Source organism: Simochromis diagramma, unplaced genomic scaffold, assembly GCF_900408965.1.
Source record: "Simochromis diagramma unplaced genomic scaffold, fSimDia1.1 OVJJ01000284.1, whole genome shotgun sequence".
NCBI classification, from domain to species: Eukaryota; Metazoa; Chordata; class Actinopteri; order Cichliformes; family Cichlidae; genus Simochromis; species Simochromis diagramma.
This window is the reverse complement of record NW_024386871.1, coordinates 3,778,329-3,797,571: the sequence shown is the minus strand read 5'-3', so window position 1 is coordinate 3,797,571 and position 19,243 is coordinate 3,778,329. Positions and strand designations below refer to the sequence as shown.

The 19,243-nt window shown below is 37.4% G+C and overlaps 1 protein-coding gene across 3 annotated transcripts in view; it reads right to left on the bottom strand.

The window, feature by feature from the left end:
• Window positions 1-19,243, bottom strand: part of grid2 (glutamate receptor, ionotropic, delta 2) — a 508,497-nt gene that overhangs the window by 407,163 nt on the left and 82,091 nt on the right. For all 3 annotated transcript variants that reach the window (XR_005695832.1, XM_040031719.1, XM_040031718.1), the window contains exon 2: window positions 8,943-9,098. Coding sequence is in view for 2 of the 3 variants with exons in the window: in XM_040031719.1 (XP_039887653.1) it covers window positions 8,943-9,098 (156 nt within the window). In the remaining variant the exon portion in view is untranslated. The remainder of the gene's footprint in view (window positions 1-8,942; window positions 9,099-19,243) is intronic.

Here is a 19,243-nt window from a genome sequence, read left to right as displayed (position 1 = left end):
ATAATGGTACAGTACTCTGTTTTTGGTAACCATTGTCCTTTGTGTAAATATGTAAAAATTGTGTCTGTTTCTGTTCTGTGTCTTGTGTACTGTTTGTTTGTATATCTGTCTTTCTTGCTGCTGTTACACCCAAATTTCCCCTTGTGGGACAATTAAAGGATTATTCTATTCAATTTTTTTCCATTTTATTCTATTCAATTCTTTCTTCTTCTTAGTTTTGGAAGCTACTGTGTTCTCATGAAGAATCAAAGCTTAAAAAATAGTTTTACACAGTTTCCTCGATTTACTCTAGACTTTTGCTACATTTATTTATTTATTTATTTATTTTTTCTCATGGACATGTAGTGCGGTGTCCAAGGCTTGTTCATTTTGCCAAGGCTCCAGTCTACTTTACTCATATTCTAGATACATGTGAAAGCATAATTAGGGCACACAAAACAAAATAACTTTGCAAAATAATACATAGCGCAAAATATTTTATTATTCAATGTAGACTGATGGAGAAATATGTAGAAACTGTCATTTTAAAGCTAATTCTATATGTGCAAGTGTTGAAGCAAATACACTTTGAAGCAACTGCATTAGTGTCTGCAACCTTCCATTGCTTGTAGCCTATTTTTTCATAGGTCCAAGGCAAGCCTAAAAGGTAATGTGTGAGGTTTGGCACTGTCCACGGTGCTGATCTGTCTGAGAACCGATTGACGGTAAAATAAATGCAATTTTTAAAAAGAAAACTAATGTAAAAAGATTGTAAAAAGTATGACAGGATCTGCTGTTGTGTAAATTGTCAGATAATTAATTAAAAGCTCTGTTGTGACATTGCCAAATAGCTTTTTGTTTGTTCAACAGTCCGAAACTGAAAGAAAATCAATGCGCAATCAACTAAAAAATATCAAACAAAGAAAGGCAAAAAAAAAACAACAACAATGGAATGAATGTTCAGGACTTTTGCTTTATGAATAAATTCAAAGTGTCAGCAAACAAAACATGGGAATTGCTTGGGAAGTTTGACTTCTAGGAAAACATTCGAGATATTGGGAAGTCAGGAGATTTTCTCATATATTTAGAGCAGCTAACATGCTCAGTCTACTGTGCTGTGCGTATAATTGAGGGATCATTTGCAGTCATGTCATGAGATTAGTCATTCTATATATAAAATAAAATAATTAGCTATTACAGTATTTAACGTTAAATATTAGTGATTCAATTATCTAAACTATTTAGATATCAGCCAGTGATGCTGGCAAGCTCTGTCATAATTCTGCACACCTTCTAGAAAAGGTACAATATTTTTATGTTTCTTTTTGTTTGTTGGTTTGATATTTGTTTGCTTTCTTTCCCTTAAATCACAGCGTGTGGTAGTGTGCACGCAAATGCAGCTGTGTGCAATGTGTGTCAAGACTAAGCTGAGATGAAAAATAAGCTGAGACAACTATTGAGTTCCCTCCATCCTGTGGTCTCCTCCTGCTTTCCATTTCCTCACCCCCCACTTTTCCATAGACTGTTATCCAATTAGGTGATTCTCATTGCTTTAATCGATAGAGACGTGAACGGGTAGGCTGACATGCATACACACGCACACACACACATACAAATAACCCACCCCACAGAAAACTCCACCTGTTCCACAACTAGTGTCTATTGTAGATGGACTATAGAAATTAGAGATATCGGGTAGGGAGTGAAATGTGAATATAAGTGACAGGAGCAGACCCACAATTAAGTGCCACACAGGATGGCAAAAGGGAGGGAAAGTGTGTGATTAAATCCAAGCCACTTTGCACACTTCTGACACAATTCTGTACAATCACACACACACACACGGCCATCGGGCAAAGGGAGCAGTAAATCATCTGAATAAATCATTCAAAGACATAATTTTCTGTGAGACTCAAATCTTTTTGGACAGCTCTTTTGTAGAATGGTCTACAGTTTTAGAGATGCAGATACTTACATGTGCCATTTTTCTATAACTCACTTTGCTGTAACAGTTCTTATCCTTTATGGCTTAGAGATTACTTTCAGCAGTTCAGATGTACTGTGGCACAGATGCAGATTTAGACATAGATGTGGTGGTCTCTCAATTAAAATTAGCAGGCACACTCTACTGTGGTTTATATTATCTTATGTATTTGCTGTGACTTTGACATGTATTATCAACATGTATCTTGGAGTTAGTAGCAGTAAAAAAAAAATGAATTCACTCTCTATGGAAACAAACTAACGTAAACCATACTTTTAGTCGTCTAAGGAGCTTGGAAAGAAAAGCGTCTGGTTTCTTGAAGATGTTTCACTTCTCATCCGAAAAGCTTCTTCAGTTCTAAGGTCAAATGGTGGAGAGTCGCAGATTTAAGCCCTATGGGAGTGTTCCCCCAAGAGGGACAATAGACCCCCTAATGATCCTCTACCTAATCACACGAGTCAAGGTGTGAAAGCAGGTGTAGGTCATAATCAGCCAAGGTTTCAGGAGAACCCGCTGTGAAACCTAGCCACACCCTACCATGTGATTTCCTGAGGTCAAAAGCCCCAGGATGGGAAGGGATCTCAAAACTGGATTATAGATTGCAGAGAGTTGGTGTCGTAAACCGGGTCTGTTCAAAGATTGTCGTTCACAGTGGACATAGGTGGCTTCTTTGACTCCTCTTTCAAACCATCTGTCTTCTCTGTCCAAAATGTGAACAACGGCATCCTCGAAAGAGTGACCTTTGTCCTTTAGATGCAGATGGACCATTGAGTCCATGTCGAGGTGGCTCGTCTATGTTGTGCCATGCGTTTATGAAGTGGCTGTTTGATCTCTCCAATGTAGAGGTCTAAGCATTTCTCGCTACACTGTACAGCACAAACTATGTTGTTAAGTTTGTGTTTAGTAGTTCTGTCTTTGGGATGAACCAGTTTTTGTCTGAGTGTGTGGCTGGGTCGGAAGTATACTGGGATGTCGTGCTTAGAAAAGACTCTGAAAAGTCTTCAAGCAACTTACAGAAGTCCAGACGGTTTTCTTTCCAAGCTCCTTAGACTACAATGACCTGGATGACTGAGAACCTTCACAGACACATATCTTTAGTCCTTTTTAATAGTAGACTCTATTTATGTACAAGAACATGGAAATTCTGTTTTTAAATATGACACTGATTTACTTTCTTAGATTTACTGTGGGTCACAGAATTTGTCACACCTTTGAAAAATAAATTACTCAATTAAACTACCTGAAATCTCTAATGACTAAGGGGTGCATTTTGTGATATGTCTTTATGCATAAAAAATGAAGATAATAAATCAACCAAATTGTATATATATGACTCATACATAATACAATTGTATCAATTAATAATACAAAAGACAGAAGAGATGCAGAGCATGGACCTGAACTTGTTTTGTTTATAAATCTTACATATCATATAATAATCATATCATATCACTAAAATCTGGCAAATTGCTTCTTTTGATCATAAACCTGGCTTCTTTAACCTATCACTTCCACTGAGATGTGAAACATCTGAGATTCTGCTCAGCCTTCTGCCCTACAGCATTATTACATCATGACTTTTTTTTTTTTAGCTTGGTGATCTCCAACTAATCCCTCTACTGAACTGCATCCACCACCCTCTGCTTCAGACACATAATGTGTCTTAGAGAGAGTCCCAAGTGCTGACTGCATAATGAGCTACTACCTTTGCAAATCTGGTGCTAATTACACTTAGACTGGCGCCATAAAGTGACTGAAAGGCGAGGTACAAATTGCCACGCTCATGTATGTAAATCTAGCCTTTAAAGACGACATGTTGTTTATGCTGCTGTTCATACTTCTGACTGCAGTAGGTTTTGACATTTATTGTCAATTATCTTTAGAAATCCCTCATGAAAAGCCAATTTAGTGCCACTAAATGTTGAATTTATATGGCAACAAATTCCAATATTTTTCATTAGTGGACTGTAAGTTAGCAAAAAGATAAGTGAGATGCATATAAATAATTTCTGAAAATCTGCTAATTGTAGCTTATAAGGTTTATAACAGAGAAAACTCATAGTTAAATAGTACTTCTGTTTGAAGCAGTGTAATTCACTGCTTTTAATCTACTTAAATTGCCACCAATCCATTTAAATTATAGTACGTGAGAAACAGGCAATGGCAAGGTCGACCATGTCACTACTTAACCAGACAAATAGGCTGATAGACAAGTTCAGCAGCCACAGCTACACTAACAGCCAGGCAAACAGAAGAAGAATAGGCTGACTGGCAGAGAAATGACAGGCAGTATGCTCAGTACCAGAGAAACAGAAAGACTGCGAAGATTTTTTCATTTTTTGCAGTGCCCACAAGTTTGGACAGACTGACCAACACACTGATGGGCTCTGAGGCCTGTAGGAGCCAGTACAAATGAAAGTAGGGGAAAAGAGAGAGCGACAGAGAGAGAGAAGCAAAATAGTTATTAATCAGTAATCATTAGATTCCAAATTTTAAAAGCTCAATTTAATTTAGTCTTCAATGCAAAATGTGCACTATCAGCAACACTAAAGGACAAATAAAGACATGTATTGGAGGATTCAGAAGCATGCTGGTGGCTTAGTGTGCCCGGTCAAAGAGCAAGCATTCAAATGCAGTCTCCTGGAGCGCTGTCACATCTCTCTTCAGTCTTTATTTCACATGGTTCTAATATTCTAAATAAGACACTTGAGATTCAAGCTGCTCAGTTTCACTGAAATAAATAAGAAAGAAACAATTGCAGAAACTCGCACGTAGAGCCCAGCTAATGGAATGACTAAGGTTGGAACTTCAAAGAATTACAGCCTGAGTACCAAACATCACTGTAGACCCTTATATCAAAGCAACAGCTTTAACAAGGCTCTTAGAGGTACACGAGTGCACATGCACTCATGCACATACAATGCATCCACACAAACTCCCCTGAGGGAATCTCTAAAATGGAGATACACTTACAGTTTGGCCACCATTGTTTGCTATGGGCATTAATCCTGCTGCCTGTTTTGAGTGAAATGCAAACAAGCCCACAGATGTATTCTCTGTTCTTCCCTTTTCTGTTTCACCAAAGCTAATATAATGTTTTATGTGTGTGTGCTCTTACTTAAGTGTGTGAATGGATGTTGATAATAGGGCTCTTTGTATTTGATTATCAGTTAATTAAATCACGGAAGGGATTCAAAGTCCTAACATGTAAACTGTCAGAACTTAGAAATCCATTCAGGGCTTTTTCCCCTTTCTTTTTTTAAATCTCTAAAGTCAATTTAAAAAAAAAATTGCAAAGCAGTGAGAACAGTGATTCTGTTTTATTCACGTTTCTAACTTTGACCCCATTCTACCCTCCTCTTCACCTGTTTTCTTTAATCAATAAAAAAGGGATCCAATACTGAAAGAAGGAATACTAATTAATGCAAATCATCAGTAGTAATTCTGTCGTGCAATATTGAAAAGCTTTATGCTTTTGATCACTCTGAATTCACTTTTAAATATGTAATTACTGCAATTTCTTGACTGACCTTCTTCTGCTGGTAGAATAAAGGGTCATGGAGAAGGGCTGAACCTCATCCCAATTACAATGTATGTAAATTTAACAAAACTACAAATTAATCACAGTCAGCTGTGTGTACTCTAAGGTATATTTCATATATAAATACGAATACAATGCATGCACAAGTATCAGACGAAGCAAATAAACTAAACGGGCATAAACACGGGTGCAACATGGTTTACAACAAAATGTTAGATCTCTGTTTGTTTCTTTTCGTGCCTGCTCATTATTGTGCCTTGATCAAATCTCTGTTTATTCTAAGGCAGCCCGCCAGTCAAAAACGATCACAGGCACATGGATGCTTGTGTGACGATCAGTTTGTCTTTCCATTTCACTTCCATTTCATTGCGCCAAAATACGAGCTTCTCTGTGAAAAACTTGAACTCGGTATAATGGTTCCCAAATCATGGATACTGGCCCATATGTGCAGCAGTTGTATCTGCTCGTGATAGCCTGATTGTTGGATTTTGTTAATTCCATGTTCTATAGAAAGAATTTCGTACTACACAGTAGACGTTTGTAAGAGTGAATCAACCACGACATTTCTAAAATCACATAATCCTTACATCCTGAGAGGAAGACAATAGATGCGAATTTATTTACATTGCACAGGCTTTTGGATGACTATTAGACAATTTAGACAAATGTCCTGATTAGCAATTCACACAGTGTAGTAGAAAAGAATGTGTGTGACACAGCCTGCTGTCAGATGACTCATTAGTCATGTAGGCAGTGCCAATACTCCTGCCTCATTCCTATATTTTGTATTTTGCAATATTTCTGAATTCAAATGCTTACACCAATAAAGTGAACATGTCATTCAAAGTTGCTTAGCTGAACTGAATGTCCACAACATTAAATTACATCCTGTAATTTTTCACAGCACTCTTCATTAAGCAACGATGCCATCTGTTTAAAAAAAAATGATGATGACTTTAAGATTAATTTTTAAATAAAAATAATGAAAGTTTAAGATAAATGTTTATAAAAAAAGCTATTCTTGGGTTCTTTTGTTTCGTATCTCCAGCAGCCCCAGCTTAAAGTTAATGTATATGTTTATTTGTTCACATCTTGCATGATGTTATGGTGTGCTCACTGTGTATGTTTGTTCATGTATGCCCTGTGGCACTGTCAATTAATACACCCACACATTCTTTCTCTCTCTGCTTATTTTTAATGATGTTCTGGGTTATTTTAATTTATGTTGTGCTACAGAGCCCATTGGTGAGAACAAGGGTTGCTGCTAGGCGTTTAAGCATGTGATCAGCAGGTAAACCAACAAAAGAATTGGGTTTCAGACTCCATTGTTCTGCTACAAAGCAGTCAGGTCAATATATTTTAGTTCTGTTCTTAATGCCCAATTAAAATACATTTATATCGTTAGGATCCTTCAAGAGCTGCATCCTAAATCTGTATCCTAGCTAAATTAGCTAATTTGCAACCATACATTTGCTAGTAAAAAGATGGGTAAATGTTGTACATACTTAGTAAAAGTGTTGCACTATCTGTTGTTTCTTTTGCATACATGGAGATACCATGTGTACAGTTCTAACAAGCTTAAAAGTCAACATTTGGTATGACCACCTTCATTCTTCCACAAAACCTGGACTCTCCTCGGCAAGCTTCCATGTAAATTCTTAAAGTAGTCTTCAAGAATAGTTCCCCAGTTGATTGAGACTATTTCTGATGAGGCTTCAGGATACAGGTCCTATGTCAGGTTTTGTTATTGCTTTAAAGTTATTATAATTTCTTAAAGATATGTCTATCAAATCTCATCTTTCTCCTGGTAAATAATTTTGCAGGTCTCCCACTTCTCTCCTCTATTTGTCCAGTTTCCTTAATTTTTTAAGGGTATCCAGCACACCAAAATGTGGCAAGTTTTGTGCTACAGTAATAGCTCTTTCGGAATCACCTTGTTAGTGCAAAAATACGATTTTATGCCTGTCAAACTATCTTGCTATCTCTTTTTTGCATTCTTCACAGATTGCACAAAAGAAAGGAGAAAAAAAGCAAAAACAACTACACAAATGATGGGTTTCTGTGACAGGCTGCTAGTAACATAGTGTCCAAAGTTACAATTTAAGACTGGTTCTTTGCTAAGTTGTCTGTTAAGTGTAGATACAAAACTGGTTCATCCCTTGGGAGAGATGTTTATGCTTGAATGATTCATAGATCAGTGTTTGGTGGCTTAACAAACGAACTAACAAACAAAATGAAGGCATTCCTCTGAGGATGTCCTTGGAAAGGCCACTCTGAAAAATTAAAAGAAAATCTGACTCTTTGGAAGGAAAACAGAGTAACAACTTTTGAAAAATGTATATGCACTGCAAACATGCTCAGATTTAATAATTTTGTAAATGTTTCTGTTCATATAAAAAGCACAAACGTCCAGTAGTCCTCACTGAATCCTGTTTCTTATTACTACCAGTGATAAGTCAACAAGTCAAACTAAGCTTAGTTATATGTGATTCTTTCATATTGAATTCCAATTTAAAATCAAGCCTGTTGGTTTGGCTTGTGAACCAGCAGCTATAATATTAAAATATAAATACCCACATGGATGAAAAAAAATTGTATAATTCAGAATGTCCACTGATTAAAAATATGAACATTCCAGAGTCAATTTCTTCTACAAACTAGATTTTAATTAAATAAACTGGCTGGAAACCCAAACAAAAAAGAGAGAGGGTAAAAAACCTCATATCCTCAACTGATTGTGATGCAGGTCAACTCATAAAGGCCTGCCAGCAATGCAAAATAAAAATAAAATATTTTTAAAAGTTGGCCAACTTTTCAAATCTTTATTTTTTCCCACATGAATCAGTTCATCTTCTTAAGATAGAATAGGTCAGGAAAATGCTGAAATGACTGTGAAAGCACCGCATGCTTATGTGTTTCAGTTATAAAATGATAACAAGACTAAGATTGTCTGTAGAAATACTGCAAATTTTACACATTTTTAATTATATCTGCATTGGATCAAATGGAAATTAATACATGTATTTAACTGTGTTATATAAACAATTCAGGATTATTTGAAAATCAAAAGAGGAGCTGGGGTATCAAAATAAACACAAATGATTCCTTTTTTTGTTTAAATCTATTTAAAGCAAACGTGTAACTTAGAATATGTGAAGCAAACACCGAATTACACCCATCCCTATATAAGGCCAATATAAGAAAAGCTATTTAAGAAAACCCAAAATGTTGATTCTGTTCATCTGGACGTAGCGTTTACAGTGGGAGAAAACTCTACGTCCAGATGAACAGAATCAACTTTTTGGGGATTTCCTTACCTGGATGACTGAGCATGCATCAACATATTTAAGAAAAACATATTTCAATTTGAAACAGATACATTCTATTAGTCCTGTTGGTGCAATGCATAAATGTTACAACACAGTATTATCTCCCTACCTTCTTGCACAGCCTGGAAAGGGTTGTTCCCATCAACGAACTCCACAGAGATGGTGATCTTCTCTGTCTCCAAAATCTCGTTGTTTAAATTGAGATCCGCCACAGCAAGGCGAAACACCTCATCATCTTTCCGTGCTGACTCATCAAAGATGGCACCTATTAGAAGAAGAAGGAAAGAAACAAAAAAGGCATTATCTTTTGGGTTATTTTTACAGAACTCTGAAGTATGTAATCTACAAAGGGAATTCTTCAAAGAAATGCCTCAAAATATAATTCCATCCAAGTGGATTTAGTGTTCACCCTACCTATAGAAAAGCCGCTGATGCCTTTTCCACCTGTGCTTGAGTTCCCCAATATATAACCACCTCACTACTACTCACTAAATAGCTAGTAATGTGTTTACAGGGAATCTCCTTCATTTACATTCTTTAAATGGCTAACTGCCTTGTAATGCTGGTATTGGAAACCAAAGGCAGCAAAATTTAACCAATTATATTACCCACATTCATGAAACCAGCTTCAAATAAGTCTAGAAATATAGACTTTAAGTATTTAGCCCCTGATCTGGCATCCTGCATGAAAAAGAAGGGACTAATGGGCTTACATGAATGTTGATTCCAGTGTCAAAAACTACCCAGTGTAGGGCACTGACTCAGACAAAACAGTTGCCCCACAAGGGGAAATGGAAGAAGAACTGGTGTGTGTTAGTATCTGTAGTGGCAGATAAAGTTCCCACTAGTGAATACTAAATTAGTCATAAAAATAAATGTCAACCTGCAGTGCTGCTGAGACAGACAAATGAGGCAATGTGGGGTGTTGACTGGCTAGCAGAGATTCGGTCTATGCTTTGGTCTGTTACACACAATTAACCGTATGTTTTTTTTCTTATTTTACTTCTCTTTAGCCTCTCAATTCAACCCAGTTTATCCCCTGAATCCACTGGGCCACTAATTGTGTAAGCCAGCGCAGTGAAGCACTGCTAACCGCATTTCATTGACCAGAAAATAAGCCTCATACTGTATAGTGTGGATGTGTGTGCCTGTGCATGTGTGTAAGACACAGGTAGCAAAATCCATTAATAACCAAGAAGGCTGCTTTGGCTGAGGGCTGTTTTGTACCACATTTAGAAAACTATATCTGTAATTGGCTGTGCATAGCCTGATGTTAATGCCACAAAGGTTGTGGACTAAATCCCAGAGAGCCCAAACTTCACCGTCTTTATTTTGCAGTACTTTGGATAAATCATCCAGGAAATCATATACAGTATTACATTATTACAATAAGATTAGTTGGTTCTTGTGCTTTAGAAATCCACTTGCCTCTTTAATCGTTTAAAAAAATCTCTTCCTTATGCTCTTTTTTAGGTTACTGGAATCTGTGAAACTGTCAATAATTTAATTGTCAATACATTTAATTAGAAAAAGATATGTGGCTAGCAAAAGTTGTAAAACCCTAGAAATTATCACATCTGCAACAGTTTAAACAACGTTTTGATTAAACTCAACTTCTGAAGGGCAATCCATTTCAGCACAGCCTTTATACTCACACCTCATTCAAAACCACATGCGGTTAGGAATGATATGTTAACTGCCTCTGCGTCAAAGGCCTCATTAAATATGTATCGTTCAATCACTTGATTCCTCAACATTAGGCAACTGTAAATACCAGGCAACTGATTGAGTCTTGGTTGTTTTTATAATCATGCAGTATAGATGAGGTGAGACAAGCAGGCCTGGACAAAGCGATAAAGAATGAAGAACAAAGACATTAACTATTCCATTAGTGATAAATTTTGAATAAGGTCCCAATCAGTTTGAAGATGACACTGCTGGGAGAGGATTGGTACAGATTTTAAACTGGAACCATGACACTGTAAAGGTTATATGTCTAGAGGACAAAAGCACATCGAAATGTTTGACATTAGTAAGCTGATTTATGATTTTCTGTGTGTTTTCCTTTGTGGATAAAGTTTTGTAATATATATTTTTTTGTCTTTTTTTTTTTTTTTACAAACATGCAGAGGGAACAGTAAATGGCTCCTTTAATCTAGGTTTCTACAAGGATGTTTCCATAGTAACCTGCTCCCAGGCATATGTTAAAAGCTTTACTGCATCGTACACCACTCTCTTTGCATATGGTTTGTTTCCTTGTAAAGTGTGTATTTCCTTTATCACACCAGCAATGCATTTTGGGATCTAGTGACCACAATGGTAACAAAAGATATTGAAATGGAGAAGAAGACACTGCATTGTAGTATTTTTTCATGTCACTTTTCTTTCTTCTGTTATCGCCTATATCATTTCTCTATCAAAGCTGCTACACCTGCACGGTGATATATTAGCTACGTGCATGTGACTGAAAATAACACTCTTTAATCGAGACCCAGTGTGCATGCAGAAAGGGAGATGAGAAAAAATTGTAGGTGATAATGAAAAAAAATGTCCTTGGTCTGTGAAGCAGATTTGAATCTTCATCCAAATGTGTTTTAAACATGCTTTTGTGCCTTAAGGCTGTGGTTCTCAAGCTGTGGGTGGGCCCCCTTTCTGGGGCATGGAGTCACTGCAGGGGGGCATGAAAGTCCAAGGTAAAATATGAACAAAGAATCGGAATTAAGTCTGGAAAATAAACACACTACAGTTCGCTGACTCTTTCTCACCTTTATTTCACTAAAGCTAAACTTGGCTCCTGTTGTTCCTAATGATTGAAGAGTAGCATGAACCTTTTGAGGCTTCTGAACTCAAACACTAATCAAACTATTTTGGAATCTCCCAAATATTACCATCTTTAATGTGTACATATTAAAAAATAATTAACTTTTCACAAGAAGAAAGCACAAGACAAGAGATGAGAACAGACGATTGGTAAATGTCTGCTGTTCACTGTCAGCTATTTTGAAACAACAGCGTTACTGCATGCTGATTAGCAAACACAGACACACACACACACAGACATGCACACACACAAACAACACACAGGGCCCTGGCTCTTCCTCCCTTCCAGTAATGTGATTGTGAGTGCAAAGGCAGACGTCACAGCATAAATCAGCAAGCCAGGATATAAAAGTACTGAATCTTGCTTTACACGGATGCCTCAAGGGCAGTCACACACACACACACACACACACATACACACACATATACAGCGTGTGAGCAGAAGTACTAAATCATCAACATTTTTCCCCAACCATGCCTTCGACGTCAACAGCATTATCAGCAACAGTGGTCAATTTCTAGTGATGTAGGATTCCAAAAACTTACAGTGTTTTGGTCAGGAAGTATCAATCAAATGTCATCCAATGTTTAAGTGTTTAGTATTCATTTCCTAGTTTGTTTACATTGATAAAGAGGTAATAAATAACTTGTTTATCTACTTCCTGCCAAACAACCGACTGGGATGGATGAGTGATGCTAGAGGTAAAAGAAAAAAGAGGGGAATGTGTTGTCACACAAAGCCACAAATAAGTTAGAATAGTCTTTTCTTTTGCCCCAGCCAATTTCTGCTGGAATCTCAGTAATGTTCGCTTTTACATATCCTCTCTTTTTATTCACTGTAAATATATGCAGTTAACAAACAAAGCAGCATCTACATGTTCATATTTGGTCAATTTCTCCTTCTGATTTGAAAGTAACAAAATCTTGATTCACACACTCAATCATCATCATATATATACGTATACATATATATTGATATAGATATAGATATAGATATATATGTGTTTGTGTGTTTGTGAAAGATCAAAGGATTTGATTGATTGGTAATTTATTTCAACATGTGAACAATATACAAGTACATTTAGAAAAGAAAATAAGAGAGAGAAAAAAGGATGATCATTAGTCAGTATGTGGGCTTTAATGTCAGCTTTATTGCCATGATTGTGTAATCACACATGCATATTTATCTGCATAATTATCTGGTTTGCACAACAGAAGTTTATTTAGAGGTTAATTTTTTTTTTTTTTTTTTAGATTTTTAACAAGGCTAAGAGTCTACACCCACGCTAGCAGTTGCAGCCGTGTGATGCTGTGCTGTAGAGTGCAATGGAACCACTGCAATTTACTATGTAGGCATGATAACCTTTATAAACATTTAATGTGCTTAATTAGCACTATACAACATAAAATGCTGCTTATCAAAGAAAAATGCGTTTACTTTTTGAAAAACAAAGGGATTACTGTTCATTCTGTGTAAAATCGTATATGTATAACACACTGTGGTTTAGTGAGATGCTGTGTGCGAGAAACATAAACATTTGCAATATGTACACAAAGAGTTGAATTGATTTTTTTTTTTAAAAGGAGAGATAAGCGTTGCCAATACCTATGGAACAAAATTCACAGTATTCCAGGCAGTAGTGTGACTCTGACATAATAACAATTGGTGGAGAGACTCACAATGCCATCTCTGCTGCTTTGGAAAATCCATTCCCACCTCACTTAGTTTTTACACCTGCCTCCTGGCCTTTTACGCTCATCCATTCAAGCTTTTTACTACTGTTAAGCTCCCCCTTGTTCTTTTCTCTCCCTATCACCATATGCCTCTATCTGATTCTCTCCTTTTCTTAAGGACAACTCGAAACGGGGCACTGAAGAAATATCTGAAATATCATTCCTTTGTTTCTCGAACAAACAGACACCTGTTGTTGAAACTGCAGCTGATGACAGTAATGTGACAGGAACCCTGACAAGGATAATGTGTAGGAATACACACACACACACACACACACACACACACACACACACACACACACACACACACAAACACACGTCACAGCATAAATCACATGATGTATTACTGATTTGTGACAAGGCTAGACTTAAGTGTTTCCGGCTCAATGTGATGATGAAAGCAAGGTAGCGGCAGTGCTGAGTGATGATGGCGATGGACGGCAGAGGTTATGGTCCTACAGTGTCAAATGCCCTAAATTACACTCGCACACAAACACACGTGTGCGAAACACACAAACACACTGTTATTTACAGCAGTGATGTGAGAGCTGAAAGGGAGTATAGAATTAATGTGTAAGTGTGTGTAGGTGTGTGTGTGTGTGTGTAAGAAAGGAAAGGGAGGAGGACAAAGAATTAATGGTCACTGGTGACCAGAGCAGGCCAGTGGAGTGTGACAGGAACAGATATAAAAACAGCTCTAATATTTATCATATGACCTCACACCAGAATATACTCACATACACAATTCTCATGTAGTTTTGCTAGATACAGGGTCTATTGTGTTCAAGTATTCCCAGAAACATGGTTACTTTGTTATCAGGGTTGTGCATCCGCAGTAGGTTACTCTGACCATATCTAGCATGTGTGCACAATTAAATGAAATATGGAAGCAAACTGTGTGTGTGCGTGCTTGACTATATGTCAGAGGGATGCCTCTGATTGCCGTCTATCCCCTTGTGCATTCATGGACAAATCTCCCAGGTAACCTGATTTGTGCAAGAAAAATCTTTCGTTCTCCTACTTTTTTCATCTCTCCTCCCTGCTTCCCTCCTCCTTCACTTCTTTCATTATAGGCACGTAAATTAATTTGCTCCATCGTTAAGGAGGCGAGCAGCCAGCAAAATTTGTAGTTCAGCAGCACGCCAGTTCTTTGTCAAACTGTCACACAAAGCTGTGCCAAGGTCGCCGCTTTCTTTGCCACGTCTCTGTCCCTGTCTTACCTTTTTCCCTTCTAATCTAGACAGACCTTTGCCTTACTGCTTCCTTTGTAGAGACCTACTGTTGATACCCAAGGCTTTGCTTCCTCCCACACATATGAATATACTTTTAGTAGGTGGAACATTTGTTGTGTGTCTTCATTCATTAAGCATTAGGTGAAATAACTAGCTCATCTCAGATACATTTAAATTCATATCCCTTTGTGTGCAACCGGGGACAGAAAACTGACGGCAACATTTGTTTTGTGTTTCTCTTTAAGTCAGCTCTGGACTGTTTTTTGGCAAGGTCCAGCTGATTTCCAAACAACAGCTGACTCAGCTCCTGTCTGGCCAGCATTGTCAGGGATCTGGAAACAGTAGAGTAGGTGGCTGTGAGCCAGTTATGAAAATATACTGAAGCTCAAGCCAAGTTATAAGTAAATGATAATTAGAGTGATAGCAATGTACCACTTGAATGACCTAAGGTGTATCTTCAGTGTACCTGTGTATACCCTTGACAACTACTGTGAAATTATAGCTCTGTTTGATAAAGTGTCTATCTTCTCCTTCTTATCTATCATATCAGCATGTAGACAAAACTTGCACTGATCCATTTTCTTGTATTAATTGTGACCTGAGTGTGAAATTACTCTAGCCCCAATCACAGAGGCCATCTGGCAACCACTGGTCACAAGGGAAAATGTGTATTCCTCAACCAGTTGGCGAGTGGTTACTAGAGGGTGATGTTAGGCAGAATGAAATTGATAAAGTTTCTAAAGTTCCAATCACACAGATCTATACGTGTACAGTGCTGCACGTAAAAACTCAAATAGATTGCTTTAGTTGATATGCAGACTGCCTGCAGTTCGTATGAAAGATTTGAAAAGTAAGACAAGCTGTAAAACGGAGAACATTCAAACTAAAAGTTATGGCTTTCCCAAACATGTTGGCTACAGTGGTGAGGCACCAGTCAGTGTTTTCTAGACACTGACTGTCAGACACGGAGAAGCTGCATTCAGCTTTTATGCTCCATATATCTGGAACAAACTCCCAGAAAGCCTCAGATCAGCTGAAACACTCAGTTTATTTAAATCCAGGTTGAAGACTCACCTATTCTCAGCTGCATTTGAATACAACACCAAATCCACACTTTTAAGCTTAAATTTCAAAACTTACATTTTAACTACTGATTTTATCTACTGTTCTGATTTTATCTACTGTCTTTTTTAATCAATTTTGATTTGTTTTTGTTTTTTAATGTCTCTGTAAAGCACTTTGAATCACCTTGTTGTTGAATTGTCCTATATAAATAAACTTGCCTTGCCTTCTATGCCAACTACAATGACTGCCACAATCACAAAAACGTTTTGGTGCAGCACACATTTTGCTACTGATTTCACCTAGCAACTTGCAAACATCTCCAGCAACCACGTGAGTGCACCTCCTCACAGACAAATGTATGGAGTAGGATACAGATGAGGCAAAATAATATTGAACAAATAACAACATGCTATGTTACTGTAAGCACAATAAAAGCTTCCATAATGAGAGTGAGAGGGACAAGTGTTGTCATTGGGGCTTGTCAAAACTTTTACAGACATAAAAGAAACGCTGTTTGCCTCACAGCACGAGTTACGTCCAAACTGCTGTTACCTACCATGCTATGTTAGCTCTCCCTCTAGCAACTGGTGCATAGTTACTGGCATAGTAAGCATAAAATACTCATGGCCAATCCAGCTTTTTGAGCCAAAACCAGACTGATAATCGATCCAAATATTGGATTATTGCCTTCCTACTTCCTGATTTGGAGCTTTACCTGTTGAAGAGATTCCCTTTCTATCCTAACTTGCTCATTTCCTCTCCACCTCACAATCTCTCACATACTTTTCCTTAGGTCTGTCTCTTTTCAACATTCTTTTAGCCAATTTCCCTAATTCTCTTTCTCTTTGTTCTTTGTCCTCTGCCTTTCTATCATGCTTCGTCATGCCTACATTCCCTTTCAAGCTGTTTTCCATTTTGTACTCCTTATTTAGCTCAACCTTCCTCCATTTTTGGTGCTCTCTACCCCATATTTCCTTGCTTGCTTCCCTCCTCATATTTCCCTAACTATCTCTTCTCTCTGCTGTCATTATCACTCTTGTCGTCCCCCCCTTTTCTTATTTCAATGTGATGCAGTGTGTGACATCTAATCCAAGTAAATCTGGCCTGGCTTGAAAGGACTCGATGTACTTAAAAATGTGTATATGTCTGTGTGTAGCAGGCAGACAGAGGCTTTCTTATTACTAAATCAATAATTCAGATGTTTCCTGCATCATTTAAAACAAATCACATATTCTATTTTTCCAACAAGGGCTGTCAAACTTGGCCAAAAATAACTTTCGGTATTTCCTTTAAAACAAAGCAAAGCAAAACAACACAAAATCCTAGTGTACTTATCTCTGCTGTTCCTACTTCGCCAAACAGTATGCAGTATTGCAGGTGATTATGTTTCCTAGAATCAAGAAGCCATGTTTTCAAATACAACAGAAAACTCTGAAACATATGTCCTCTATTGAGAAAGGCACGATTCTCTCTTTACTTTCTTTTGCAGCATTGTCATAATGAAGCAAAAGCCTTTCAGGCACATTTGAATGGTGGTAATATCCAACAACCAAAGGTTAGGTACCAAACAGCAATTCATTCACACTATATTAAAAATCAAACTCAACTGGAATATAACAAGCAAACCTTGATCATCAGCATATGAAAACATTAACCCTTTAACAATCAAATTAATAAAACTTACACAAAGCTGGCTTGTTTTTTGTGGAAGACTTTTTTTTCAGTATTTGATGAATTACAAACAACAACAAAAATGAACAAACAAAAATGAAGGAAATGTGTTTAAAAGGAAAGTGTAAGAGAGACTGTAAGGGACTTGAAAGAAATGGTAATAAAAACAGGTATCAAAAAACATCTGAATTTAACGTTCATATCTGCTTTTAACGCACGAAGCCGCTCTACTTGAGCACCTTGAGTCTTTAAAGCTCACCCTCCTGATTAATGCCGAACATTTGGGAGGATTTTGCCTGAAGCGCTGGTAAGAGGCTCCAGATTTGTACACATCATAAATGTCATATTATATTTCAAGGAAGGATGGATTTATACAATCCGCCCTCTCTTGCCCTCCTTCTCCAGCAAACTGCATGTCTTCAGCATCTTCTGACATTTATATTCCTGCCGTAGTCTTCTTCAACCTCACGCTATCAAACTCTATCCTTGTCCCAATTCCCTATAGTTACAATTTCAAAACTTCTAAACTCTCCACCCCTTTGTCTCTTTTTTCTCTCCAGCATTTTCCTCTACTTCACTTCACTCCTTCACAGTTCTCTCTAATTCACATAGCCTTTCTGCTTCTCCTTCTTTTCACCCAGCCTAATCTTTATCCCTCCATCACATACTTGTCATCTATGTCATCTAACATACATGATTTTTTTCCCCTGTCATCACCTGCCATCCTCTGGCCCTTCTCTCGTCACTTATCTTTCTCTTCTTCCTCTCACATCCCCCGTCTTGTCCATTTTGTCATCTTCCCCGCTTGTTTTTCCTCACAACCTCATGTCCTCTCTTTGTCCTCTACAGATTTTTGAGTTCTGTTTATCATTACACAAGCACTTCAATAATAAGTAGTTCTCTTTTCCTGTCCTTGGTTATGCTGCCACAACGTTTCTCTTCTGCTTAAGCACTTAAATACTAGTCGGGCTACACGAATGCACGCAAGAATAGGAACATGAATGTTTTCAGTGAAAGAAAGCACTCGTTCTAAAAGCAGCACTAATATAAATGAAAATGAAAAACAAACTCCAAAGCAGAACTGTCATGATCTCAGATTTGTCTTTGTGTTTTTTGAGGTTTATTTCCTGCTTGTGTGTTAGGTGTTCTTAGTTTGGTTTCTGTTGTTTCTATTCTTGAGTATTTTGGGAGCCTTTACTCTTGTTATAATTTAGTCCTAGTTATAGAGTTTAATTTGTTTCCTCAGTGTTTCCTGTCTTATTCTCATTTGTCTCCTGGGTTAAGTTTATGCAAGTGTTTTTATTTCCCTGTTTTGGTTTTTACTTTCTGTTGTATTTTGGTAGCCATTTGTTTCTAGTGCCTCGTGTTTAGCTTCGCTTTCCCTTCTGTGTTGTTGTCAATCTACCTTTGTTATCCTCCTGTGTCTATTTCCCTGATTATCCTTTTGTCTATAAATTGTGCTGTCTTCCCTCAGTCCTCATCTCAGTGTGTATTATCCATGCTGTGTTTCACCAGTCAGTTTTGAATTCTGTTCATTGTCCTGGTGAAATTCATATTGTGAAGTTTCCATCAGCTGAAATAAAGGTTTTGCTTTTGTTTTTCAGTCCATTTTTTGTGCCTGGATTTGGGTTCAAGTTCAAGTTAATTGTCAAGTCTATTCATCTGTCTCCATTTCCCTGTTTAGTTACTGTCTTCTCGTTCTATTTTCATTTGTCTCTAGTGTCTTGTGTGTAGTTTTACTTCTACTCCATTTTCATTGTCTTTTACTATCTCCACCTGCATCTTATTACCCTCCTGTGTCTAACTCTCTGACTGCTCTTTCACATACACATAGTGCTATTTTGCCTACATGTTTATCTTAGGGTCTTCAATCATTGCTGTGGTTCAG